Source organism: Ursus americanus, chromosome 4 (genome assembly GCF_024610735.1).
Source record: "Ursus americanus isolate L20-20 chromosome 4, mUrsAme1.1.p, whole genome shotgun sequence".
Classification (NCBI taxonomy): domain Eukaryota; kingdom Metazoa; phylum Chordata; class Mammalia; order Carnivora; family Ursidae; genus Ursus; species Ursus americanus.
In genome coordinates, this window is record NC_142130.1 from 34903713 (window position 1) to 34931414 (window position 27702).

General features: G+C 51.7%; 1 protein-coding gene across 1 annotated transcript in view; it reads right to left on the bottom strand.

The window, feature by feature from the left end:
• Positions 1-460: 460 nt before the first annotated feature.
• Positions 461-27702, bottom strand: part of PDIA5 (protein disulfide isomerase family A member 5) — a 91771-nt gene continuing 64529 nt past the window's right edge. Inside the window, exons 12-17 of the mRNA XM_045812514.2 lie at positions 15424-15494; positions 14740-14900; positions 11694-11824; positions 7528-7598; positions 1078-1212; positions 461-692 (exon numbers count right to left, since the gene is read on the bottom strand). Coding sequence (XP_045668470.2) covers positions 612-692; positions 1078-1212; positions 7528-7598; positions 11694-11824; positions 14740-14900; positions 15424-15494 — 650 coding nt within the window. The 3' untranslated portion in view covers positions 461-611. The remainder of the gene's footprint in view (positions 693-1077; positions 1213-7527; positions 7599-11693; positions 11825-14739; positions 14901-15423; positions 15495-27702) is intronic.

Consider the following 27702-nt stretch of genomic DNA (forward strand, 5'->3'; position numbering starts at 1 on the left):
GAGACTCAGCTTTTCTATGAAGGGAGAGCAGGGATGGACTGGAGAGAGGAAAAGAGACGACAGAAATAGTTGAAGAAAGAGAAACATGTAATTGAGTTCCAGGAAAACACGCCCAAACTGAAGCTGAAATGATCCAGAAAAAGCTAGTACTTGGTGACCGTCAGCTTCAGCATCCCATTTTCCCTGATTATCTTAACATATTTCCTCCCCAAACCAGGCATTTCCAACAGGATATGCTGTGGTCTGATCTCCCCGTTCTGCTCTCCAATGGCTGCGAGAGGCAGGGTCCCACGCCACCCTCCTCGTGCCTACTCCCCGCCCTCACACGTCTCCCGGGCAGAAGGGACACCGGCGTGTGGCTCTTCACCTCCCAGGAGAGGACGTGGCATGAGGGACAACACAAGTACCCATCCCTCCAACTCTGTGAGTACAGGCTCTATGGAAACAACCCACACCACCAAACAATTGGTTTGATTTTATTTCCAAAATTGTACAAAATGGCCATAAGCGGCTATAAAAAATTTTGTCTTCAGGACACGTGGAAATTCAGAAAGAACAACAAAACAGGTATCATTCACAGTGTAATGGAAAAACTTTCTCTGAGGCAGAAATTACAACTCTTCCTTCTTCTTCCCTAGTCTCTCATGGTCTCCTTCCCGGAGCGTTCGAATAAAATTGGTAAACCCCAATTCCTGGGGAAGGGGAAGAGAAAGAGAAAAAAACCTTTAACCCATGATGCAGACGTGCACCCTCTCCCCCTTTCCTGACTCTTCATGTGCTCACTCCTCTGGACGCAGAGAGGTGGCCAGTGGAGGTGGCTGGCCACAGGGGGAGAGTCTGCTTGGCTACAGAGGAGCCCTTGCTGACCCCCCAGAATACACCCAGGCTCCAGGAACTGGACTCCGGGACAACCTCTGGGGGCACTCTTCCAGTCAGGCCCGTAGCCCTTGCCTTCCCAGCGGCGTGCACGTGGCTGACTTCGGCGGTGTCTGGGAAGCCTCCCTTTGCTGCCCTTCTCAGTGGCTGTCTCCCTGCCCAACAGAGCGAGCTCAGGAGAGATGCCTCTCCCCAGCTTACCGTCCGATCACTGTCATACTTCTCTGCAAACTTCCCATAGTGGTAGTAGTGGAACGTGGGGTAAGCCTTGACGGCCTCCTGCTGACACAGGTCCTGGTTCTTCTCTTTGATGCAGTCCACAGCAGCACAGGCAATCTGTGGGCCCGAGGAAAGGCTGGGTCAGCACAGGGGGCCTCCCATCTGAGACCTGAGGCCTGGACCCTCCGCATATAGACCACACCTCAGGCCCATGCCGTGTCCTTTGTCTGATTTTTCTCAACAGCAAGGATGAGCTGAACCAAAGCCTCCCCAGCTCAGAGCTCCACTGAGACTGCCACTGCTTGTTTCCAATTCTCGAGGCAGATGGGGAAGGTTAGGGGACTCAGCTTGCAGGGCCCTCAGATCACCCTTTAAAATCAAGAGTATAATGGCCATAAAGGAAATGATGACCTGAGAGCATTCGTAAACACCGCAGGTTTTGTGATGCCTTCTGTGAGGCATGGTGGGACTCATTCATTTATCAACTAACACTTCCTGAACATCTGTTTGGGGAGGCAGTAGGGTACCAAGGTTAAGAACAAGAGCTTTGAAGTCAAGTTTCCCAAGCGCAAATCTTGGCTTGGCAGCATAGTAAGACTTACGGAAAATGACCTAGCCTCTTGGTGCCTCAGTTTCCTCATCTGTAAAATGGGAGTAATCACAATACCTAGGTGATCAGGATATTATGAAGGCTGAGCAAGAGAATCCAAGGGAGGTGACTCGGCACAGGACCTGACACGTGGTTAGTAGTCAGTAAATGTTCACTGCTATCATAATCACTCCTATGGCCCCAGACACGAGCTCTGTAGGGACTCAGCGTCTGATCAAAGGGGTCAGACAGAGACAATTTCAAGGCACAACAGGAGGTGTGAAGTGATGGAGAGGTGCCAAGGGGAGGGGCACAAAGGTGCTCTGCACGGTTTGCCATCTGAGCAGTGGCCTGAAGGAGGAGGAGAAAGAAGTTCCAGCCAGGGGAGCACATTCCAGGAAACTGAAGAGTTCAGCATGACGAAAGCAAACAGTTTTCAGTCAGAAGGAGGTTCCCAAATTGGCCACTGGCCTCTTCCCGCCCGTTTAACAAATTCCATAAGCTGGTATTTTTCCCTTATTATTTATTGTTCTTTCAAAAGAAGAGGGTATAAAGCAGACCTGGGGAACCTTCTTTCTGTTGAGGGTCACAAAGCAGGGAAGGAGGGGAGAGGGTTGCTTAATGGCAATACACCATACACGAGCATTACAGAAGAGGGGAGCGCAGACCCCGATGACAGGCAGCATTTACCCAAGCGCTGCTATGTGCTAAGGGTACAGCGGTGACCTTGAAAAAGTCCAGCCATTAAATGACTGCCATTCTTACTGCAGGAAGGCAGTTAATAGACACATAACAAGTGAGATCATTTTAGAGCCCAGTGAATGCTCTGAAGAAATTAAAAGAGGGTGATTCAAGAAGACAATAGCCAGAGGGGCTGCTTTATGGCCAAGAAGGCCTTTCCGAGGAGACAGTATTTGATCTACAACCTGAGTCAGGAGGAGGCAGCAGGTGCATGAAGGCCCGAGCAGGGAGCACCGGCCTGGGAGGACCAGCCCACACCAGGACCAGAGAGGGTAATGAGCACGTGGCCTCTGAGAACCAGGGCCCATTAAGGCATTCTGACTGAACTATCACCATGCCTGAAATTTCAAATTATTAAATAGCCACAAATTATTAAGTAGCCACATGGTTCTATGGCTACGGGTTATTCACATGGGGATGGAGGCCCCCTTTCCAAGTAGAAGAATCCTGCAGGCCACCAGCAGTCACGTTTGCTGGTCACTGACCTTGGGCCCAGGGGAGTGGGACCACTGCTCAGGACGGACGGAGTGAAGAGCGAGGTGCAGCCTGTCCTCTGGTCCCCAGCGGGCCACGCCTGCCCCTCCCCCGCCCTCGCGCTTCCCTCCCACTTCAGCTACATAACGTCTGTACGCTAAGACTTCTTAGAGCTGAGTTTGCAAACTCACTGCACACAATCCATATCTGGCTCTCAGTCCTGTTCTATTTGGCCCACATAGAATTTAAAAAAAAAATAAACCTGAATTAGCTGCCAACCTAGAAAAAGAGCCAGAAGATTTTATATAAAAGTTTGGCTCTCCAGCTTCTGTTTAAAAGCCAGATTTGATGGCATTTGCCCTGCATTCCCACAGGCAACATGTGGCTGGAGCGGAGGGCCAGCTGTCTCCTTCGGGCGGGTTCAACAAACCGTTTGCTGGCGTCCGCACGGAGCCCGATTCGCTGGGCTGGCAGGCGGCCCCTGCGGGCTTCTGAGAAGCCCCGCTCACCCTCTAAAAGGCTTTCTGAATTATTTAGAAACACGAGGCAGACGCTCCTCTGGCTGTCCTCAGCATTCCGTTTCTTGGGGCCCAGCCCAGGGGAGAAGGCGCACACCACGCAGCCGTCTGCGTCTGGCCCCCGGTGAGGGGCCAAGGCTCCTCGGCTGGGCTGAGAAAGTGCTTGATGAGGGTTGCTCCGGGCTGCTGCTCTCCCTGCATCTGCTTTAAATTACGAATTTAATTTGTATACATGCCCCGGAGCCGTGGGAAATATAGTGTATAGTTTTATAAATCGACTTAATTAAAAACATGTATTTATTTGAATCCCCTAAACTAGAATCCCCTAAACCAGCTGCCAGCCACATACACAGAGTGCTACTTCTGGCTGCAAAGGCTCCTCCACACTCCATTTCTATGGCAGGAGAGGAGTCGAGTGCGGCTCTTTCTAAAAGAAGCGGCTTAGACTCTGTAAAGAAGACAGCAAATAAACCTTTTCTCACCTATCCCAATTTCTCCTAAATGCCTGCCCCCTCACACCCACTCCAGATTTACACTGACTGAACTACCGCACCGGAAGTGCACTCTCACTTCTAGATTTGCTCCATGGTCGTTGGTATCCTGCCAGGACCCCCTGGCCAAACACTTGCCACTGGCACCCAGAATTCTCGGCTGCAGGGAGACCCAAGTAAGGTCAGTGATGGATGGGGCTTGAGGACATGTCCCCTGGCTTCCTTGACCTTTGGGTGAGACGATTCCGTCCCTGGTGAGGTCTCCAGGGACTGAACCTAATTACACATGCACTGATCTGCTCATTAACGGGCTCCTTTCCTGACCGCTCCCCCTTCCACCGTCCCTGAGGCTGTAACCCGAGACCGTTTCCCAAATAAACCCCCTACGCACGAGTCCCAGAACCTGAGTTTGCTTCTGGGAGACCTGTGACAATGCCAGTTTATCTGGTTCTAAGCTGCCCCTTCCCAGCTGGACGACTTTGGGAGAAACTTCTAACCTCTCGAAGATTCAATCTCTTCCTCTGTAAAATGGGAGAATACCTACTTGGTTACGCTACTAAGAGGACAACATGACGTAATGCTCTCAAGCATCGGTGGAAGAGGAGTTTTCAGAAAATATCAAATACTACTGTTCCTTCATTTAGTCAACATTTATAGAGGCTTCAGGCGTCAAGACTGGAGGGAACTCAAGGACAAATAAGGTGCCTACCCTCAGGGAGTTTTCCTTTCTGACGGCCAGACAGCCTTGTCAACGCAAGAGCACACACACACCGTGGCCAAAGTTACAGCAGCTCCCTCTCCTCGGGGCGCCTGTCCCGGGATGACCTTCACACCTTGCTGGCCAGCCCGAGCCCCAGGCTGGGGACACCTGGATGTGCAGTGGGAGATGAGCCCCACCTTGCCGGCCCAGTGGTACCCTGACCCCTGCCTCTACCCACCAGCCTTCCACCTCAGGCCCATGTCCTCTGTGGCCCCTTCCCTGCCGCCATCGGTTCCCACACGAGCAGCCTGCAGCCCTCTCTCCAGCCAGTGTGTCCACTGCTCAAGCTCCCCAGTAAGCTCCTGGGAGGGGTGGAGGCTCCCCGGCGGAAATATGAGCTGCCTCATGCAGCTTTATTGATTCAGTAAAATAAATCTCTGCAGGCGCTAGTATTGACTTTGGCTATGAAAATGGAAGTGAACAACCAAACTGCATATTGATTGGGGAAGGAACAGAGACTGGCTTCTGGGGGAAAAATACAATTCTAGCTAAGAGGTGGCAGCACAGGGTGTCCGGGAGAACTGGGAGTCAAGAGACTCTGTTCTGGCTGTCAGTGACCCACGGCTGGGTGTCCCTGGGCAAGGGACACAGCTCCTCTCTGGGCCTGGATCCCTCATGAGTAGGAGAGGGCTGGGTGGGCCACCAGTCCCCAAACACCAGCCAGTGGCCAGTACGAGAGGAAGCTCTTAAAAATTACAAATTCCTGGGGCGCCTGGGTGGCTCAGCCGGTTAAGCATCCGACTCTTGGTTTTGGCTCAGGTCATGATCTCAGGGTTGTGGGATCGAGCCCCATGTCAGGTTCTGCACTGTGTGAGGAGCCTGCTTAGGATTCTCTCTGTCCTTCTGCCCCTCCCCTGCTTGCTCTCTCTCTAAAAAAAAGGAAAAAGAAAAAAAAATTACAAATTCCTGGAACCATCCCTAGACTTCTAATGTGACCGTTCTAGGATGGCATCCAGCAATTGTGACACCAGTAACTTTAGTCCCCCAGGCCGAGAGCGAATGCTTCCCTGGTGTTACTGAGAGCCATGTCCAGGAACCCCAGGTCTGCCAACTGCCTGGCAGAGAAGGACAGAGAGATTAAATGTGTTCCTGGAAATGAGTGAGGGTGATCTCTGGCTTGGAATAAAGGGAGCTGGAAGGAGAGAAGAGAGGAAATAATAGACAGAGGGAATGACCTCAGGAAAAGGCCAGCAACATTACTGGCCCAAGTTGAGATAATTAAGGGAAGGCATATTGGCGTCTCGGAGAAGGAGGGGCCCCGTGGAAATGGAGTTCCTGTGCATCAGCTGATGGGAGAGAGGAAGAGGAGGACTGGCCCTTGGCTGCTCACTATGGGCACAGCCAGCCTGGACCTGCTTGGACTGAGGTGATCCCTTCACAGATCCTGTAGCCATGGAGACCTGAGCAGCCAGGGGACAGGGAGACCCCACACCTCAGCCACTCTCCTGTCTGTCCAGAGTTTTCCAGGTGAGGGGTGATGGGAGTCAGTGTGCAATGACTGCCAGTCCCATGCTGGCTGCAGGGAGCAAAGGCTTCCCCACACCAACCAACACCCAGACTGTGAGGGAGTCCTGCTGGGACTGGCCACCCGGGCTGTGCTGGACCTCCCCGGAGCTCCTGCGTATGCACTGGCCCCGGGTGGCAGAGGAGGGTGGGTGGGGAGGGAGGAGGAAGACAGGAAGCCCCTTCTTGCCATGCCCCTCTTGATACAGGCTAAGGGGCAGGCAAAGGAGAAAAGGTTTCTGGTCCTTATGTTCCCTCCTGGTGGGGTGAAGGAAGCCTCAAGGGCAGAGCCAGACTTTGTGGGTGACGACAGGACATCCTGAGTCCAGGAAAGGGTCCTGGGGTCTGAGTCCCGAACTTGTCCCCCTCCCCACACATGTGCCTGTGCCCCAGCCTGGCTCCCTCTGACCTGCTGTCCCCGTACAGCATTCACATGCCATCACTGCCATCCCCCGAGGGCTAACTCCAGTGCCTCCTGGCGTGCGTGTCCAGCCTGCCCTGGCTGCACCTAAGGATCTCACCCAGTGCACATGTGTGCACCTTCAGGTCTGGGTGTGTATGAGCACGCTTCTGAGGCCTGTTGGGGGACAGCTTCCTACAACAGAGTCCCAGGCTGGGAAGAGTCTTCATGACCATCTAGAACAGAACCCCAACCTTGGAGAGAAGAGAACTCAAGGCCGGGAGAGTCAATAGGACTTCTCCAAGCCACACAGTTCAGCAGCAGCCAAGCTGCACCGAGCTGGAGCTCCAGGGTCTTCCCGGGCCACACCACTGCTGGGCCCTGGAGTCACACACTGCCCTCACCTGGTAGCAGTCCACGCTGCCCTGGCTGCTGGAGCTGCCTGGGGAGCTGCCTGGGGGTGCCCTCTCCCCACACTTTAATCCAATCTGCAGTTCTAGCTTGTTAATTTTATGCTTCATCAGTCGGCAGCCACGGGAGCCTTTTACTTCGGTGGGACGAGGCTCTGCAGACGGTCTTGCTCTCCTCCCCACCTTGGCCACCTCCAGTTGACTTTTGTTGGATATTTTTTATTGGTATTTTCAATTATATAAGTAATGCATGACTACAAATCCTACTGTAAAAAGATTCAAACGCTAAAAATAAATAGATGACCCCTTTACCAACCCTCTTCCTGGGAAGGACTGCAACAGTTCAGTGTATCCCTTTTAGCTGATTTTACAGCAGAAATTCAAGCTGCCCTATCCTGCCTTATGAAAATAATGTCCTGGTTCCCAGGAATTCCCTGATCTCAGCAGAGTCTGTTCAGGAAAGGGACCTGAATGGAAGGGAGGGAGGTAGAGGAACTCAGGGCAGAGCAAAGTCAGAGTCAGGACAAGAGATGAAGGGTACCTTACCTTTCGGTCATCTTTGAAGACGTCGGCGGTGGCGGTAAAGTGTGGGATGACCTTCTTACAGTGCGGGCACCCTGTGGGAGAGGGGAAGGATCGACTGTCGCTCATGCACGGGAGGCTGCAGAGCTGGGGGCCCCTCCTGGCACCGACCGAGAAGCCTTTCCAGGAGCTTCCCTCCACCCAACAAACTGTGGGGGTTCATGTGACTCCCACCCCTTGCACACCAGACTGTCAGGGTCCACGTGTCAACCCTGCCACTCAAACACTGCCCTGTGCGTCTGCTGTCAGCACAAGGGCTTTGTGGAGGTTCCTGTGCACACATGGGGTCTGCTCTTGCCCCGGGACCTCCCACCCCACATCCTCCCATCATACACCCGAGGAGGCTGGGGGTGGAGGAGAGGGTTACTGTGGTCTTGCTCCACAAGCTCCTTCCACAGAGCGCTGCCCTCGGAGCTAGGGGAGAGAGGGGAGCTTGGGGCTTGGAAAAGGAGGATGTATGCTCAGGATTCTCTGAGCCTGTTACAAAGTCCCCTTCTCCTTCCCTAGGGACAGCAGTACATCTGTCCATGTCATGACTGAGAAAACGGGACTGGGAAAGGTGGAGGGAGGAGTAACCACTCCACCCGAGCCCCCACCGCTCGTGTCCCGCTGCTAACTTCTCCATTCCCAGCAAATCCCCACCCTGGACCAAGTGGCCAAACCAAGCCCCTGGTCCTCATGCTATCCTTCTACCCTCGCCTCTACCATCAACCTGAACCTTGGATTCAGGGACGGGAGAGCTAAGGTCAGGCTGAGAGGACGATAAGCTACAGCGAGTCCCCGAAGCTCCTCAGGGCCCGGGTTCCTGACTGAGGGAAGAGGCTTATCACAGTGGACGAGGACCGTAACTCCAGAGGCCCTGGGTGTGACTGTGCTGCTACTGTCACCTGACACGACAGACCCCCTTTCTTGGCCCCCCCTCAGCATTAGCTGATCCAAACCTAAGCCCCCTTCTTCCAACCATTCCCCAGACACTGAACACAACTGCCAGGAGACAGAACTGCTCTGAGGGAGGATTCCCCTGACACTGGTAATTAATTTTGATCAAAACACAGGTGGGAGAGGCTGAATGCCCCATGGGGAGGGCTGGCAAACAGTCGGGCCAGCCAAGGCGGGGACCAGAAATGGCTTTGCTCATCTGCTTTCTCTCTTTTTAAAATAAGATAATAATGACTGGAATTTCAAAGAGTTTTGTGAAACCAAATTAAGGCCAGGCTACAACTTTAATATGAATGTAGTGCTTGAGCCAGTTCCTGAGATGGGCGGGACCACCCACATGGCCTGGCTGATGGAGCAGCCAGCTGGCCCTGGAACAGTGTGGACAGTGATGGGGAGGGGCAGTCAAGGGATTGTCCCCGCATCCACCGCAGACATAGAGAAGAGAGCTGGGCTGCTCAGGGGTTCTAGCAGAGCCGAATGCGACCGAGTGCCTAGCACAGCCTCACCTGTGGCTGATACTAACAGACGATTTTTTAACTGCCTCAACGGCAGTTATAAGAACACTTTTCTAATTTGACCGAGCAGAGGAAGAATAGCTCAAATTCATGAAAATTGTACATTATAAAGGAATGATGGTTTATACATTCCAAAACATTCAGAGGGCACAATGTGCTGGCTGACAAGGCTTGTCAGAGCACCATCCCCGTGGCACCTAGAGGTCCCTCGTGAGTGGCACATGGATGCCCCCTAATAGCGTCAGGCTGGCTGGAAATAAGCTATCCCCTCCCCCCAAATCCGGTATCACTATTAATTTTTCCTTTTAAGCTCTTTGCTTACTGAAAGTATAAAGGCAACTGTCAGCCTAGTGCAAATTCCTATTACCATCAATTTAAAGTATCTAGGTCTCAGATTAATCACCTTCTGGTGCATCTAATTTTATCATTACCCAAAAGAAAGGGCAAGGCAGATGAATAACTGGAGGGGAGGTTGTTTTAGAAAGGGCATGAAGATGTTTCCAAGAGGTGTCAGGTGGGCCAGAAGAGGTATGACTTTTAAATTTGGACTCTTTAAAAAGGCACCACCTTTGTGTAGCAGGAAACTAGAGAAGCTTCCCAGAGTGGGGAGACAGAGACAAAGACCGAGGACAGGACAGAAAATGCCAATGCTAGAGACTCAGCAAGCCAGCCTAAGAAGGGGAGTCACCAGGACCAGACCACTGAGAGCAAAGTGGGGGCTTGGAACAGGAGAGAACAATGAAACAGCTGGAGGAAGATCTGTGTAGAAACTGGGGAAGGCGGAGGTGGGGGACACGGGGGAGCTGGGAAGTAAGGGACATGGTAGGGAGGTGGGAAGTGGGGCAGGGACGGAAGAGGCGGGAGGGAGGAGAGATTGGGGAAGGCTGTGGGGTTGGCTTTTGCTTTTACTTCATACCTACTTTTATCAGGGGTGTGACTTTCCTGTAGTATTAGGTTCTTTATATATAAATAAGCATAAAAGTATATTATATACTATATATATTATAAATAAATATGTATTATTTTTACAATTGAAAAATTTTAAAAGACTTGTCTTTGAATAGATCCTCCTCCCTGTTGAGCATGTCTTAGGAATCTGGAGCAGAGTTCAGGGACAGGAGCACGCAGTAGAGGAAAAGGGAAACTCTAGGTGTTAGGCCCTTTGACAGAAGCTGAGTCGCTCAGTGGAGCGGCCCTGAATGGGCTGTTTCGAGTTGCTCCTTGCCAGAGTAGATTCTGAGGCCCTTGAGGCCAAGCAGCGACCATGCCTCCTTCCCTTGTATCCTGGGCCCCAGATACCACCCAGCACACAGCGGCTCTGTGAGGGGGATCATTAGCAGCCCAAGGGGTAAGGGGAAAGGAGGGAGCGTGCCTGAGGGCAAGTATTTAGTCTGGATGTACTGAAGTCCGCCCCATAGCTGGTCAAGGACCTCGACTTCTGCGGCCAGGCTTTCACAGCTGCTGAGAAAGCTCCTCCTGTCTGGATGACCTCTGTGACAGAAAGAGCACCAGCCCAGGCCGCGGGGGAGGGCTCTGTCATACACTGCTCTAAGGCCTCGGGTAGGTCATACACCCCCTGCTCTCAGTCCTGCACGCCCCATTCTGCCCAGATGGAAGACCACTTCTTAAAACCCACTCAGCTTTCTAGCATGTCCTCGGGACAGATGAGGACAGCGAGAAGCTCAGCAAGAAAGAGCCTAAGTCCCACTCCCACTTGGAGAAGAAAAGGCAAAAACAGAGGGACATGTTGGCTGCCTGAGGGCAGAGCTCTGAGGCTGGGAAAGGGAGGCAGGAGGCAACCCAGAAAATGAGAGGGAGGAGAGACACTACAGATTATTAACACTTGAAAAGTGGGGCAGGAGGGGAGCCAACAGGAGGGCTGGCTACAAGCAAGCAGGTTTACGACTAGATTGAGTTGCCTGGCTTCTCCGAGTGGGAAGCTTTATTATCCCCACTCCATTAAGTTGAGCTGTAACCTGGGGGAGAGAGACAAGGGCAACAGAAGAGTGGGAAATTCAAGAGCCTTCCCGTTCAAGTATCAATTAACTTCAAAATGGAACGCACAAAATCTAAAGGTCACAGATACATTTGTCACTTCCTCAAACTCTGATAAAAACGGGGATGGAGGGGGAAGCTAGCTCAGAAGAACGTGGTGTGCTTTTCCCACAGCCTCAAACCCAACGGTGTCAAAGCCATGTGGTGGGGGGCAGTCAGGGAGGTCTGGGAGGGTGCTGGGCTGGGGATGCTTAGGAAGACAAGGAAAGCAGAGGCCAAATGGGTCACCTAAATTCCAAGGTTTGAAGGTGAAGTCAGTGCCCAGTGGGATGGAGGGAGCCAAGGAGTGGAAGGAAGCAGCAGGTGGGAAGCAGGCAGCCTAGAATATTCCAGGGACAGGAGGAGACTGAATAATTTTATGGCACGTTCCTGCCACAAACAGAAGCAGAGGGCTTTAGGACAGATGTGAGAAAGGCTCCCCAGAAAGAGGGAGAGACCCTGGCAGAGCTGACAAAGGAGGCCCTGGATTTTGAAGGACCTCAGCCTGGAATGAGACCGGAAGAGCCTTATTCACAGTAGAGAAGAGCCCAGAGTCTACCTGTGGCTGCCCTGGTCCCTGGGGAGGATCTTCTTGGCCCGCTCCTCTGCCTCACCCCACGGTGAGCACCCCCAGCTACTTACAAGGGGCATAGAACATGACCAAGGTGTGCTTCTTCTTCTTCAGGGTCTCCCGGAAGTTGTCCCCCGCCAGGTGCAACACGCTGGTCTGCTGCTCTTCCCAGGTGGGCTCTGGGGGTGGAGGGGCCTCAGGGCTGCAGGAAGAGTCATAAGGAGAGGCTTGCATAAGGGGCAAGCACTTCCATCCCCACCCAGAGGAGCACTCAAGAAGAAATCACTTTGCATCCTTTTTCAACAACATAATTTAAAAGCGGAGTTTAAAGATGAACAAATCTGTACCATCCGCGAAGATATTCTGATTCCGTCTGAGGAGCCTATCGGGAAACCATCTTGTGAAGGTGTGGAAGACCTGAGCCCCTTTTAGGGCAGGACAGCCTCTCCAGGTGTCAGCTGTCTTCCTGCCACAGGGACAGAAGCTCCTTTGCCTGGGCTCCTGCCTCCCCAGACCAGCCTGCTGGCGAGCATGTCTCCATCACCCACAGCACGCCGCTTGTGCACAAGCCTGCAAACGCCACGGCCTCACCCAGCACTGCTCGCCCTGCACCTGGGTGACCAGACTCGGTCCTCCATCTCAGAGCCATCTGCCGTGCACACTCTGCCTGAGGATTCTTTCCAAGCTCCCAGAGGAACGGCATTTGTGTCTAGGCAAGGCCCCTCACCTCTCTGAACTTCATTTCCTTCGTCAAGGAAATAGGAATAAAAACTCTGACCTCGGGGGGCCCTGAGTGGCTCAGTCGGTTGAGCTTCTGACTCTTGGTTTCAGCTCAGGCCATGCTGTCTCGTGCGATCGAGCCCCACATCACGTTGGGCTCTGCGCCCAGCAGGAAGTCTGCTTGAGATTCTCCCCCTCTGCCCCTCCCCCCACTCACGCACATGTGTGCACTTGCACTCTCTCTCTCAAATAAATAGATAAATCTTAAAAAAACAAAAACAAAAAACTCTGGCCTCATAGGATCTGAGCATGAAACGGGCAGCAGCTATAAAAGCAAGTGGCAAAGCCTGGGAAGGTATTGCCACTTATGTGGCGCTCCTGTCAGTTACAACTCCACAAAACAGCTGTATCAGTAATAGAAACAGCTTCCTCTCTGAGTATTACCACACCACACACCGTGCTAAGCACAGGAGTTTAATTTAATTCTCTACACAAGTCTTTGGGAACGTGTTGCCTCGATTTTCCAGATGGGAAACTGGGGCATAGTGGGGTCAAGTAAATGGCCCGGGGTCACCATCTGAGTGCAGGGCTCTCAGACTCCAAACCCCATGCTTTTACCCTAAGTGCTTTTCAGGCAGTCAGCAGCAGGGACGACGCATGGGAGGGACACAGATCCTCGGTGCTCACGACCTGCTTCCAGGCCACTCCTGATTCCCTGGGCTCTCTAACCACAAGTGCAACCACCAAGGACTTGCCTGAACCCCCACCTGGCCACTCCTCCCAGTGGACCAGCCCTGGCACCAGAGGGAGGCTAGAGGGCCAGGTGTGAATAGCCCTGCTTCTGACACCAAGAGGCCCAAAAGGGTGAGTACCTTGTCTCGCCTGGAAGTGAACCACTGAGCTGCTCCCAGGGACGAGCAGGACAATGTGGGGGAGCTGAGACCAGGACTTGCCAGTGCCTTCATCTCTTCCCAGGAGTCTCTCCTGAACCTACTGGTAACTTGTTGTTCCCATTTATAAGCAGGTATTTCTCAAAACACTATGGCTGCGGGTTCCATTCCCACCTCCTGAATCAAAGCCTCAGGGACAGTAGCCCCAGAACCTGCACTTGAAACATATCAGGGATGCAAACATACATCCGGGTCTGAGCACAAACGTCCTAATAAAGGAACTCAATCTAGATGCTGCTATTTTGCATGGTTCTCATGTCACATTGTGACTCTGAAGTCTTGGTTATCACAAGGGCATCATTATGCCAGGCACCAGGGACACAGGCAAAGGTTGGAATATGTCTTTTTTTTTTTTTACTTTATCTTCCCCCACCCTGTGCTGAAATGAGAAAATATTCTCAAATATTCAAGCTATATTGAGTGAGTGAGTGTGTGTGTGTGTGCGTGCGCGTGTGTGTGTTTCTCAGGGGAAGGGCATAGACAGGAGAAAGTCTCCTCTGTTACATCTTAACAATTTCTGCCTCTTAAGCAAGGCCCGGGGCTTCCTCCACTTCCCAGGGCACCTGTGTGATGGCTCCTCTCCCTCACAGGAGAGGGAGATGCTAAGAACTGCAGGTTCCAGAGACCTTGGGTGAGTAGGACGTCCTGCTAGTAATCACGAGGCTACTCAGGTTCTCTGGACTTGCAGGCTGTTATGAGCCGAGTTGTGGGCTCCCCCTGCCCCATGCCCATGTTGAAGTCCCAGCCCCCAAGCACCTTGGAATGTGACTATATTTGGAGATGGGGTCTTTAGATAATTAAGTTAAAATGAGGCCACAGGGGTGGGCCCTACCCTAATCTTACTGGTGTCCTTCAAGAAGAGGAGATTAGAACACAGACGCAGAGGGAAGACCGTGTGAAGGCGCGGAGAGGAAGAAGACAGCTAAGGAGAGAGGCCTCAGAAGAAACCAACTCTGCTGACGTCTCATCTTGGACTTCTGGTCTGTGGAACTGTGAGAAAATAAACTTGTGCTGTTAAGCCCCTAAGTCTGTGTTTCCTGTTGTGGTAAGTCAGCAAACTATTACACAGACTGAGGCCTGAATGAGTCCAGCTCTGAATGTCAAGAGCTGTGTGTGTCCTTCAGCCATTCAAAGCAGATGGAGTAAAACGGCATGACGAAGCCCGGGGCTGGGACACAGGGAAAGGGGTCCTCCGACAAGAGGAACACACCACGCGCTGCCCCTGGTGCCAGCGAAACTGCATCCGGGAAGGCTACCACTGACGTGCTGGATGAGGACATGTGGCCAGCACACCAGAGGTGGCTCTAGAACTGGGGAAGTCAAGTCCACCTTGGCTCCCGTGGCCCTGGGCCAAGGTCAGCAGCCCCTAAGGGTTACTCTGCGTCCTCGAGGCTAGCCCCAGTGGCCGGCGGCCAGAGTCAGGATGTGCTGAGCCCGCCACACTTACTTTCGCATCCACTCAATAAAGTTCTTCTTTGTTCTGAGCGCAGGCACTGCGTATTTCTCTCCGTTCTTAAAATACTTCAGTGTAGGAAACTCGGAGATGTGGAACCTCTCGGCCAGGGCCTTGTTGACAGTGGCATCGACAGCTGCAAGGACACCAGAGCTCTGGGATGGGGGAGAGGCCAACCATGCATGACAGCCTCAGACGCAGTGCTGGCAGAAGAGGAGCCCAACGCCAGCCCCCAACCCACCCAGGACCTGCCAGCATTTCACGGGGTTGGCTGGCTCCCTGGGCTCGTAGAACCCCAGGATATGTCCACTGGAATGTTCGTGATTTCTCATTTGTGGGCTGAAATGAGACTTTTAAATCTGCCCCACCAATCAGTCTGTGTAGACTATGGCTGTTCCCAATAGCCATGGTCCCAGAGAAAAGAGGGTGAATTTGGGGCTTCACTCCAGAGCCATGACCTGGCAGAGGCTACATGGACAGTGTGGGAACATGACCCTAGAGTCTCTCTGCACATCTCCATCCCTGGTAGGGTCCCCACTGATCTAAGACACGTGTACTTGGGGACAAGGAAGTACTGCAGACCTCCGGGAGCTTGCAGGGGAAAGTCAACTGTGATGATCCATGTCATTGAGTCTTTCGAGGAAAATGGTAGGGGGAGGCTAAGGAAAGGAAGCTTACGTCTGCTTCTCCGTGGAGGACTTCCGCTGCGTTCTCAAACTCTGGCTTCATTTTCTTACAGTGTCCACACCCTGGGGGAGGAAATCAAGAGAAATCACTCCCATGGCATGGAGGCTCCAGTGATGTCCCCTGCTTCTGTAAGACAGCTGCAGCCTAGTCCCAGACACCGGGGGTACCTGGGAGAAAAGAAGCGCCAGTGCAGAGGAAAGAAATCTTTTCCTTAGTCCACTCAGTGGGGGAGGGGGAGGGAGTGTAAGAGGCAAAAACGAAATGGGGCGCCTGGGTGGCACAGCGGTTAAGCGTCTGCCTTCGGCTCAGGGCGTGATCCCGGCGATCTGGGATCGAGCCCCACATCAGGCTCTTCTGCTATGAGCCTGCTTCTTCCTCTCCCACTCCCCCTGCTTGTGTTCCCTCTCTCGCTGGCTGTCTCTATCTCTGTCGAATAAATAAATAAAATCTTAAAAAAAAACAAAAACAAAAACAAAAAAAAACAAAAAACGAACTACATAAAAAACATGTGTGTGTATACATACACACACACACACACACACACACACACACACACACACACACACACACACACGTCCTGTGTGCCAGGCACTGCTCTAAGCGCTTTATAGCCTCACGACAGCCTTACAAGGTATAAGCTGATATTATCTCCATCTTATAGATGAGAAAACTAAGGCACCAGGCCACTACCCGTCATCCCCCAGTCCAGGGCAGAAGGGGGTCTGCGCCTTGAGCTGGGAATGAGCATTCATGGAAGCAAGAATACATTCCAGTTGTCCCCATAGGGGAGGACGTATGATATGACAGGCACAGGGATCTGGCTTGCCATTTCCAAATGCCTTTTTCTTGGTATAAAGACTGCTCTGCCCTCTCCTTACCACCACACAAATGCTCTAATGTCACAAATAATAAAATGTGACACATTAAAAAGCAAACGAGCACTTTGATGGGTGATGTCAGGACATTTGCACGTGGATTTCGTTTTCGCAGTGAGTACTTCCTGGCTTCTAATGCTGCAGGGGCTGTGAAGCGAGGAGGTCCAGACTGGCTCAGGCCCCATAGAGCAAGGTTCACCTTTCCAGGCAGGAAGCAGGCTAAGCAGCAGGCAGGGGCAAACCTCGGCCTTCTCGTGGCGGGTGCTGCTGTGTGGCAGCCGACAGCACCGCGATCCTCATAACTGACTTGGGAAAAAGGGAGGCAGGCAGACACTCCAGTATTAGCAGAGGAGACCTCCGACAGCTTCTAGAAGCCACTGAGCCATGCAAAGGGCTTTCCTGCTTCCTTCAGAGCATGTGGTTGGAGCAAAAGTTCCTGTCTCCTCCAGATCATTCCCGCAGAGTTCATCCACAGGGTGGCACCGGGACACAAACATGTCCCTTCCGCTCCTGCCCATCCCCAGCTTCCTCAGTCCCTGCTCACCCATCCCTTCTAGGGACAAGGGGCTCCACATGGCTATGCTGCATTCCCCCCCCCCATGCACTCTGATAGCAGAAACTGTAAGTGACCATCTAGCTCCCAGGCCGGAGAGCTGTCCAGCCCCTCCTCTGGACAGAGCACTCGGGAGCCATGAGATGATCAGTGGATGGAACGTCCTTGATGGCATCCAGCGCAGGGAGCAGCTGCGATTCTCAGCTGTACCAGCATGCTGATCCTTCTCAAACGGGCCCCAGCGCGAGGGACACCTATGGGCTCATGGTCTGACTACAGCCCGCTCGGGACCCCATGAACCATAGGGGTGTCAAGGTTGTCATGAAATGGAAACATTAAGAATGTCATTTTGCAGATAGAAACATTTAGGGCTATCATAACCCATTTGTTACTTTCTAAGCCATCAGGTTACAAAGGTTTTTTATTTTGTTTTGATAAGTTGGCTGCTTGGAACTGAAAATGTGTTTTCCCCAAAGAAGCAATTTCATACACAGATTCCTTGCAGATTCTCAGCAACAGCCACAAAAACCCTTCTGCCAGAATGAAGCATACAGAGCACACAGTGCTATTTCTACTTCACGGAACCATCCCCCAGACGGAAAACACGCAGCCCGCAGTCCGGCCTTGCCCCACATTCCCTGCACACCGCAGCTACCCACCACAGCAAAAGGGAGAATGTCTTCCTTGGCTCAGGTTGGGGTTCTGGGCCTTCCTGGGCCACTGACAGTCTTGAGAATTTAATAAAGCTTCTTCTTCCCTTCTCCCACGCTGATGCATATATAGTCCAAATTTATGTATCACTTCATAGGGATCCAATCCCCTGACTGGCTCACAGACCCCAGGTTAAAAGCCAAGGCAGATGAGGCCTGACTCCGAGAAATACACTTTTCCGTGGGAGTGGAGCAGAAGAGCACAGAGTTGTCCCCATGGGTGTCCAGGCTCGGGTACCCTTTCACACTGATGCACGTAATGAGATATTCTCAGGAAGATTCTACTAACATAACATGGAATATATTAAAATGAACTTTTGGGGGGGCTTCTCACTAAAATAAAAGGAATAAGTCATTCTTTGGGAGCTTACAGTTGGAACGAAGGGGTTCCAGAACTCTTAAAAAGGGATCCCCCTACCCCCAAGGCCTACCTCCAGGCTGACAGCTCCCTGTAACCTGCCCCAAGGTACCAACCGCCCCATTCTCCTGCTGCTAGGCTGGCCTTCCCTGACTGGGGCGGTGGAGGCTCGCCTCACATGTAGACAAGTCAAGAAAAGGAAGCTCAGAGGCGCCCCTGATGCTATCTGTCACCCAAGAATTCTGCCCTGGAGAGGAGGAAGTGAGTGGCCTGAGTCAGACCCACTCAGCCCCGGAGACACAAGGGAGCACGCCAGGGCAGGCCTAAAAGGACCTGGGCTCAAGGCTCCAACTGGCAGGAAGGCAGGGAGATGCACCCCTGACCTCCCTCTCCCCTAAACAAGATAGGAATGTTGCAGTCAGGCCAGTGTCAGCAGGGGCCCACAGTCAAGGTGGACAGGGGGATGGAGTGGCGGTGGGGGAAGGAGGACAAAGAAAAGCCAGCCATTGCCACTGACAGAAAACCATGATGTCTTTCCAAAATATCCCAGTCAATATGGCAGGCCCCCTGAAGATGAGAAAATTCACCTTCAAACCTTATGAGGTTCTGGCCCTTTGATGCCATTGCCCTGCTGAGGTGGCAGATAGACTCCACATCACTGGCCAGCTTCTCTCAGTGGTGGCCAGAGACGGACGCTGAGCATGAGAACTGGCTTGCTGGGAGGAAGGGTCGGTCATGGACACAGGAGGGAGAGGGAGAAGATACACCAGGAAACATCCAGACTCCTGAGCTTGCACTCATGCCTCTCTCCTGAACTTCCAGCCCTGTCTCCCAGGACTCTCCGTAAAATAATAAATAGTACTTGCCCTCGGTACTGGGCTCCCACACACCTTCTTCGGCACCCCAATGAGGCAGACAAGACAAAGCTCGTTAGAGCCAGAAATGGCGGCTCTGGGAGATGAAGTGATGAACCTGGGCCCCAAAATGGGATTAAGGTGGGATTTCTGGCTGGAGTTCCCATCACTGTGTCCACATGAGCCCACCTTTCCTGCAAAGTTCTCCTGTCCACCAGCACCCGCTCCTCACCACCACAGCCGCTGCCCCGCTGGACCAGCCTCTCCACCCAGTGCCCACCAAGCTCTGGGCCCTGCTTTGAGTCTTCAGTTCATTCCACCCCACCAGACCACCCGCTCCTCTTCTACTCACAAAGTACTTCGTATTCATACATTTCCATGGCATTTGATTTTGGACTGCCTTGTGACTGTCCTATTGCTGTCTTCTGATCATTAGAAGCAGCCAGGACATCTTTTCAAGACATCAATCAGACCAAACTCCCTAGGTTAAAACTTGGCAATGGCTTCCCATCACAGGTAGAGCAAAATCCAAACTCCACCATGGCCACAAGCCGCACACCATCTGACTCTCGTACCCGTCCTCCGCTCTGCAGCCCGTGGCCTTCTTTCCATTCTATCAGACCAAGCTCATTTCTACCTCAGGGATCTCCACGTACGGTTACCCAGAACACGATCTTTCCCCAGGTCTGTGCATGGCTGACCACTTCATATCATTCAGGCTTTAGCTCAAATTTCATTTCCACAGAGAAATCCTCTGACCATCTAACCCAGAGGAGCGTCACACAACACGCTCTCTTCCAATATCCTGTTTATTTTCTCAACTGTACTCAAAACCGTGGGAGTAATCTGCTTATTTGAGCCTGCCCACCCACATGGAATGTAAGCTCCTTACAGGCTCGCCGTCTGTCGAGCTCACCGTCACATCCCTGGTACTGAGGATGAGAGTCCACACGCTTTTTGGATGAATTAACCTCATGGCTTTCTTGTTCAGGTTTATACCTGTGCACACAAGGTTTAACTGGACTAAACCCTCTTGGAGCAAGAGTCATGCTTGTACCTGAACAGTTGCTGGTTTGATTAAACACCTCTATTTAGTATCACTGGCAACCAAGCCAGTTACTGTGCACGTGCCCTCCCTTCCCCACTACCATTTATACACTTCTCCTGCTCTTTACAAGGTCTGGAAAACATCTCTGGAAATCCCCAACATCTACTGATGCTGTTCTATAGCTTCTCATTCATACCCTAGAGTAGTCTTGGCTTTTGCTTCTAGCATCAATTCCCTCTGCTCCCTGCACAAGATATGAAGGCTAAGCAATAAATTTTTGTAAAGAGAGTTTATGACAAGGAGACTGGCCAGGCCTCAAAGAGGAGAAAGACGTGGCCAAGCAAACATCTCTCTTGGTGGCACCCACCTATTCTGGAGACCCGTGGATCAGGGGGTGTGCCTGCCTTGACCCCAGCCCCAGAATCCTGGGCCTGGCCTTCAGGATGTCCTGGCGGTGTGGGCTGCAGGACAGCCAGACGAGGAGGTTATAAAGCAGAAGCAGGACTCCAGCCCACTGTGTTTTAGTGTCCTGATTGTGATTTGATAGGCCATTAAGTTTTATTGCCAAACTTCCTTGTTGGGTTTTTATCATCTGTGTAAGTGCGCGTACGCCGATTTTCATGACCTGGCATAGAGACTGCATGTCAACTCCTCGAGCACACTCTTTCCCGGCTATGGGGAATGTTAGCCTCCTGTCAACCCCAGGCTTTGCAATTCCTCTGGATTACATTAACTTTAATTACACCTATGATTTTATTGCAGACCAGCTACGGAGACTTTCCTGGATCCTGGAACCAGAATTTTCCAGGGGACCAGATTAATCCGGAAAGCTCCTACGTTACTGAGGCTCTATAGGAGCCTGGATTTTCCTAACCACATTTCTGCTGCCTTGCCTGGAACCTGGCTGAGGGCATGTCAGGGAAGTGGGGCTCCTACAGATGCTGGCAGGAACACTCATGTTTTAACACTGGGAAGAGCCCCCCAGAGACCTCAGGGCTCTTTCGAGGCTTCCAGCTGTCTACACAACAAAGCTGACTCCTAGACACTCAACAGATACTCTGGGACAGACACACACTGATAGACGCCTCCATCCATCACACGGCCCTCTTCTTGTGCAAAAAGAGAGTGGGTGTTTTTTTTTCTTCCTTTATATTAGTGGAAAATGTAGATAACAAGCTTTTAGATTTTTTCTTCCAGCCTTCTATCCTAAGGAAATAATCTGACATGTGGACAAATATTTATGCATGAAACCGTTCTCTGCAGTATGATTTATAATGCAGAAATACGGTAAACAACTTGAACCTTCAACATTATGGTGCTGGTTAAGTAATTTATGGTGCCATTATACAATGGAATATTATGTGACCACAAAAAGCATGTATAGAAAAGCATTTTTAATAACCTAAGAAAATACAAGATAATCTTAAGAAAAATGTAAAGGAAAAACATGCATGGAAAAAAAGGACTTAAAGAAATAAAATTAAATTCTTTCCTCCCATCTGGCACAACAGAATGAAGAATCCAGATGAATTAAAGAACAAGATGAAAAAAACACAAATATTATAACAAGATAGAGGGCACTAGTTTTACATCTGAGGGGTGGATTTCCCAAGTAAGCCATGAATCCCAGAGGTCAGGGTGGGGAAAGGCAGGCTTGCAGAAGGCTCAGGGGTGCAGGTTTTAATCCTGGCTCTACCTTTTTGGCTAAGTGACCTTTGGCCAGTTTCTTGACCTTTAGGTGCCTTTCTTTCCTAACCTGTAAACTGGGGATAATCATGATATCTACCTCATAAGATTTGTTGTGAATATTAAATGAGTTAGTATATGGAAAGTGCTTAGAAGAAATGCCTGATCCATAGCAAGTGCCCCATAAATATTCTATTTACTATTTGACCACACAAAATGTAAAGCTTTTGTGCAATGAAAGGCACCGTAAAGAAAGTTAAAGTTGGCCACAGACTACAAAGATAACATCTGGAACACAGGAAACAGATAAAGATGACTATCCATTGGTATAGAGTTCCAGCTCAAAGAGAAAAAGACAACCCAGTAGAAAAATGGACAAAGGATACGAATAGGTGGTTTGCAGAAGACACACAGAAGACTAACTAGCACATGAAAGGACACTGCACCATCAGGGCGCAGGCTCTGTCACACTCGGCCGGGGTGCAGGCTCTGTCACACTCGGCTGGGATGCAGGCTCTGCCACACATGGCCGGGGAGCAGGCTCTGTCACACTCAGCTGGGGTCACACACAGCCAGGGCACAGGCTCTGTCACACACAGCTGGGGTCACACACAGCCAGGGCGCAGGCTCTGTCACACTCGGCCAGGGCGCAGGCTCTGTCACACACGGCCAGGGTCACACTCGGCCGGGGCGCAGGCTCTGTCACACCCGGCCGGGGCACAGGCTCTGTTACACACGGCCAGGGTCACACTCGGCAGGGGCACAGGCTCTGTCACACTCGGCCGGGACGCAGGCTCTGTCACACTTGGCTGGGGTGCAGGCTCTGTCACACACAGCCAGGGCGCAGGCTCTGTCACACTCGGCTGGGATGCAGGCTCTGTCACACTCAGCCAGGACACAGGCTCTGTCACACTCGGCCGGGGCACAGGCTCTGTCACACTCGGCCGGGGCACAGGCTCTGTTACACACGGCCGGGGTCACACATGGCTGGGGCACAGGCTCTGTCACACTCGGCAGGGGGTGGTGGAAGCTTTCCGGAGAGAAGCTGGCAGTACCTAAGGGAGCTCAAGCACATTTATCCTGTGGCCCAGAACTGCAGTTTCAGGAGTTAGTCATAAATATTTAGACATGTTCTCAAATACCTATGTTTACAAATGTTCGTTGCATTGTTTGAATAATCAAAGGCTGGCGGCAAATGTCTATCAGTGGGGAACGATTTAAATCTCTACCTCAATTATTAAATACTATTCGATGGTTAGAAAGATCAAGGTAGATTTTTACACACCAACACCTGCATGTACACAGAAACATCTTCAAGACCCACGGGTCAGGGAAAAGAAGCAAGCCACAGAAAAAAAGACAGGAAATGATCCTATTTACATAAAAAACAAAACGAAAACACTTATTTAGGTAGAAGCACAGAAGGAGAAGGACAGACATACTGACTGGAAGCAATGCTCAACTCTGGTCAGGGGACAGGGTGGGCAGTGGGGCTTTCACAATTTGCCCTACAGTCTTGCGTCTCCCTTGAAACTTGCACTGCCAGTAACAAAGACGCCGTTAATACTATCCTCACATTATTCGTGCAGTTAAAAAATAAAAGTGATAGCATGAAGGAGTTTTATGGCCTGATGGTTACACAAATCTACACGTCAGAAAAATAAGTCAATTACCTATATGTTAATTTAAAAAAATTAAAAACAAGGGGAAAGAAAAGAAACTAGAAACCAAGTGAAAAATGGTTGCTTCTGGATAATAGGATTATAGCTCTTGTCGTTTATACTTCTCTGTACTTTCTAGATTTTCTACAAAGGTCATATTACTTGAGAATAAGACAGAAATAAAGAAGCAGAAAATCTGGAGCCTGAAAGGGATCTGCCACCGAATCTGAAGAGACAGCCCAGCACCAAGAAGGCAGGCCAGGCCCAGCAGCCTCCAGCACACACTTCTCAGAAAACATCTGGGGGCGCCTGGGTGGCCCAGTTGGCTGAGCATCTGCCTTCAGCTCGGGTCATGATCTTGGGGTCCTGGGATGGAGCCCTGCACTGGGCTCCCTGCTCAGCGGGGAGCCTGCTTCTCCCTCTCCCTCTGCTCCTCCCCTGCTCATGCTCTCTCTCATGCTCTTTCAAATAAATAAAATCTCAAAAAAAAAAATAAATAAAATAAAGAATGAAAGAAAACACCTGGGCCTGTTGCCAAGGAAAGGGGGTGGATGGGGAAGGGGCACATGGGGGGACAGGGGGCTCCCATGGGAGCCCCCATGTTCCTTCTGCCGGCCCCACTGAGGGATGCGGACTCAGGCATTATCATTACAGCACTGTGTCCTCCTCTGGCCAACCAGGGCTGGAGGCACATGGAGCAGGAGGAGCCGGAGGACGTTACTGCAGCAAAACACACAGTGACAAGAAGATGAGTGACAATGTGTAGTCGACTTTTCTCCCTCAGGACGCTGCAGAAAGAAACAAAAGGCCCCACGCAGTGGCACTAGTCCGTGTCCCGAGCCACACCCTCTGTGGACACTGTGTTTGTCCTCTGGGGCATCACAGGCTGGGCCTGGTGCTGCAGCCCCCCACATCCATGCCAGGCCCCCCTGGATGACAAAGTGGGGAGTGCTGAGCGACGGAGGGCTGCCCCCAGGGCTCCACGTGAGGCCCAGGCTCTGACCTTGCCCTGTGCAGTGCGCACACTCCTCTCAGAGACCACTGCTCACCCCCAGACTGTCCTCCCCAGGAGGCTCAGCCTGATTCTGGAAGGCAAGGTCCATGGGGAAACCCGCCTGTAAATCTCAGCTCCCATCGCTCCCTCGGTGTGACCTGGGCCAGGATTGGGGCTCATGTACGTGGAGCCCCCCCCCCCCCCCCGCCACCCCGTGCTGGGCCTGTGCTTCTTTGCTCAGTGACGACTCGGGCATCAGATGTAGAGGATGCAGAAAGGTCTACGTGAGGTTTCTAACCTGCTCCAGCTAGAAGCGAAGAGCAAGGGAGAGAAGAGGCTGAGGTGGGAAGTAGGTGGCAGGAAAGCTGGAAAAGACGGTAAAGAAGCAGACCACCGGACAGTTGATGATATGCAACAACGAGGGGCCCGTGTGCCTTTCCTGCCAAGAACCCAGGGGTGTAGCTCCAGAGGCACCCCACGGAAGTTCTAGGCACAGAACCAAGTACTTTGCCTCGAACCTACACGTGCCAGGGAGCACCCACCAGGGGCAGGCACCTGCCAGGTGGAAAGCTGAAGACCCTTTCTCTTCTTGGCCTTTCAGAGCAGAACCCGGGAAGAAACAGACATGGAGCATATACTCTGTGCATAGAAATAACAGTGGAAAGAGGGACTGTGGCTCTCTCTGGCAGGCAGTATCACGAATGCGAATTTTCTTCTCTATATTTTCCCATATTATCCCTTTATAAAATGTACATGCATTCGTCTTTAATTACCAGAGAGTCATAAAAATAAATTCAGCTTTTCGGTTTGAGCCCTACTATTTCAGTCTGTTGGCATCTTTAAAAATCTTAAATGCAATTGTTCGATATTTTAGCTAGCTATCCTTCTTCCAGCTCTAACCTTTGCAGATTTAGAAGCATGCCTTTGTTTTTTATAGTTTTAACAAAACTGAATAAAACACAAGTACCATCCTCCAGACAGAACCAAGCCCGACTCATAGTCATTCAGCACCAAGAAGGTGCTCCTGTCAGGCTGGCCCCACCCCACCCCTTTCTCCCACCACAGTCAGGAAAACAGAGACTCGCTTTTGATAAAACAAAGACATGCTAATTTATCAACCCAGTACAGTAATCCTGCCACAAGAAACAAACCAACGTCCAGAAATCATGCAGGAACTATGCTCCTCTCTGTTGATAGATCCCAACCTGTTTTTCTAAGTCTCCAATATGGTCTGTTTCTAAACCACTCCCTGTTTGGTCTGGGACGGAAAACTGTCATACTGCTGTGATTTCCAGAATTCACCTTTCATGCACTTGGGAAACCTAGGACAGCACTGCCAGTCTCTGGCCCCCTGACGTTTGTCCTTTTCTCCCGGTCACTCAAACACCACAAAAGTGGTTTCACAGCCACCGTGGGTTCTCTGGAGGGCTCTAGCATGAGTTGCACAGGTAGGCGGCCAAGAGCTCTCTGCTCCCAGCTGTCCCCTCCTGGGTTCCGAATTCTCTCAAAAGCCACACACATTCCATCCCTTCCCAGGTGACAGACCATGCTCCTGGATACGGAGAGACTGTGTAGAGGTTCCTCAATGGGAGCTTTAACAGGAAGCTTCACCTCATGCTTTTACCCCGATCCCTGTCACTGTCAGTCCAGCGGAAATAAACCCACACATGTGCGTGCACACACGCACAGCCAGGGGGCTGGCAGGCACCTCATCAGAGAACACAGGGTTCCTCACAGGCAGACACCCACCAACGGAAGCCTCAGATGTCTCCATTTGCTAAGTTTGAAATCAGAACCCCCTCAACAGGGCTCTACATGGAGCGGGGTGGCTTTCAAAATATTTCTTAGTAACAATGACTGATGTGGAAAACAAAAGCTGCCATCTGGTTCCTAGTTCTCTTTCTCTAATGCAGCTCTGAACAACTTCATTGGTTTGTTTCTCATCCATTAAGCCCTTACTCTGTGCCCACAGATGACCTTGGGTGGGGGAGGGAGGAAGTGATGAACGAGATCCTTCTGGTTCAGGAAGGGAAGAGCGTGAGTTATGAGGGGAAGCGAAAAGGAGGGATACTACAGATGAGCCCCAGGCCCCAGACCCTGCAAGCATCAGCTCCTACAATGGGCTGCTCACACCTAAGACTACAAGGCAGAACACAGACAAAGAAACTCCCATCTACCTGGTAGATATTGTTCTGGACAACATACAGGATTCACCAAAGGGGATACACACGCTTCACGGTGAGATGCATAAACCACAAACCACTGCTCAAACCGCTCTGTACTGTGTCAGGCTGCAAGGGGCCAAGTTCCCAGGGAGGAAGCGAAGACAGCCAGCCGCTATCTGCCCGCGCTGCTGGGACAGGGATGCTGGTGGACTGATCCCAACTCTACAGGCAACGTAACTTCCTGCTGGCCTGGCTTCTGCCAGCAGCCCTGAGACGGGCGGGGAGAGTACACATCAGCCAGGTGGACACTGTGGAGCTCGCCGGCGGGCAGTTTTTCAGGTCCCGCACTCACAGGGATGTGCTCGTTAAGGCCTGGGCAGGGCTGGGGGTGAAGCGCTCCTAAGGCCCCATCGTTGCCCTTAATCAGGAGACTCCTTGAAACTTCGTTTTTTGGGTGTTTTGTCAGTTTTCTAAAAATTCAAAAGAAGGGTCACAGGAAGACTCTTCCTTTGGATTCTCTCAAGAATTTGGCGCTTCTCACAAAGGAGCTGGGGAACTCGCTAGCAGTGACTGATCCGCTTACGAGTGGCTCCCGACTAACCACACCCGTGCGATACTGCAGGGTGGGGGGGGGGGCAGACCAGAGGTCAGCAGTACTGCACTCACGGAGCAGTGAACAATTTGGGCCATTTCTGTGCGACAGTCTCCTTATCTGTAAAATGGGGCTCATCATCCTTGCCTTTCAGCACTGTGGGTAAGATGAAAGGAGGTGACCCTACGGGGAGCCACTTTACCACCACAGGGTGATACACAACTGTTAGCATCAAGATCTCTACGCCAGGAATGATGAATACTCCATTCTCCTCGCTGAGTGTGCCTCCGTGGACTGGATGTTTACAGCACTCATCTACAAAGCAGTTACTTCTTGCTTGTTTTTCTCCTTCACGATCTCTTCCCTACCATCAGCGGGCTAAAGAGCTGGCAAGAAGCTCTGAGAGGACAGCACCCCCCCACACACACACCCCTGTCCCAGGGTCCTGAGGATCCACCTTGTTCACCCCTGGGGGTGGGCCCGCCTTTCCCAGGAACTCTGCGTCCCCAGGCTGTCATCCCCTTGCTCACCTCCCTGGGAGCAACCTTCTCCCTCTTGGAAACAAATTATAATCAATTTTCCATTGTCCATGGGAATGGGGAGGACACTGGCCTAGAAACATCCTGAGCCACAGCCTTCCAGCCATTACCGCAAAAGCCTTTTACAACATTCACACACTTCCCTTCCTTGACCCACTGTGGCTGCTTCAGGCGATGAAACTTTCAGGTGAAGCAGAAGGAAGGCATTCTAGGCGCTGGGGGATCTGAGGCTCTG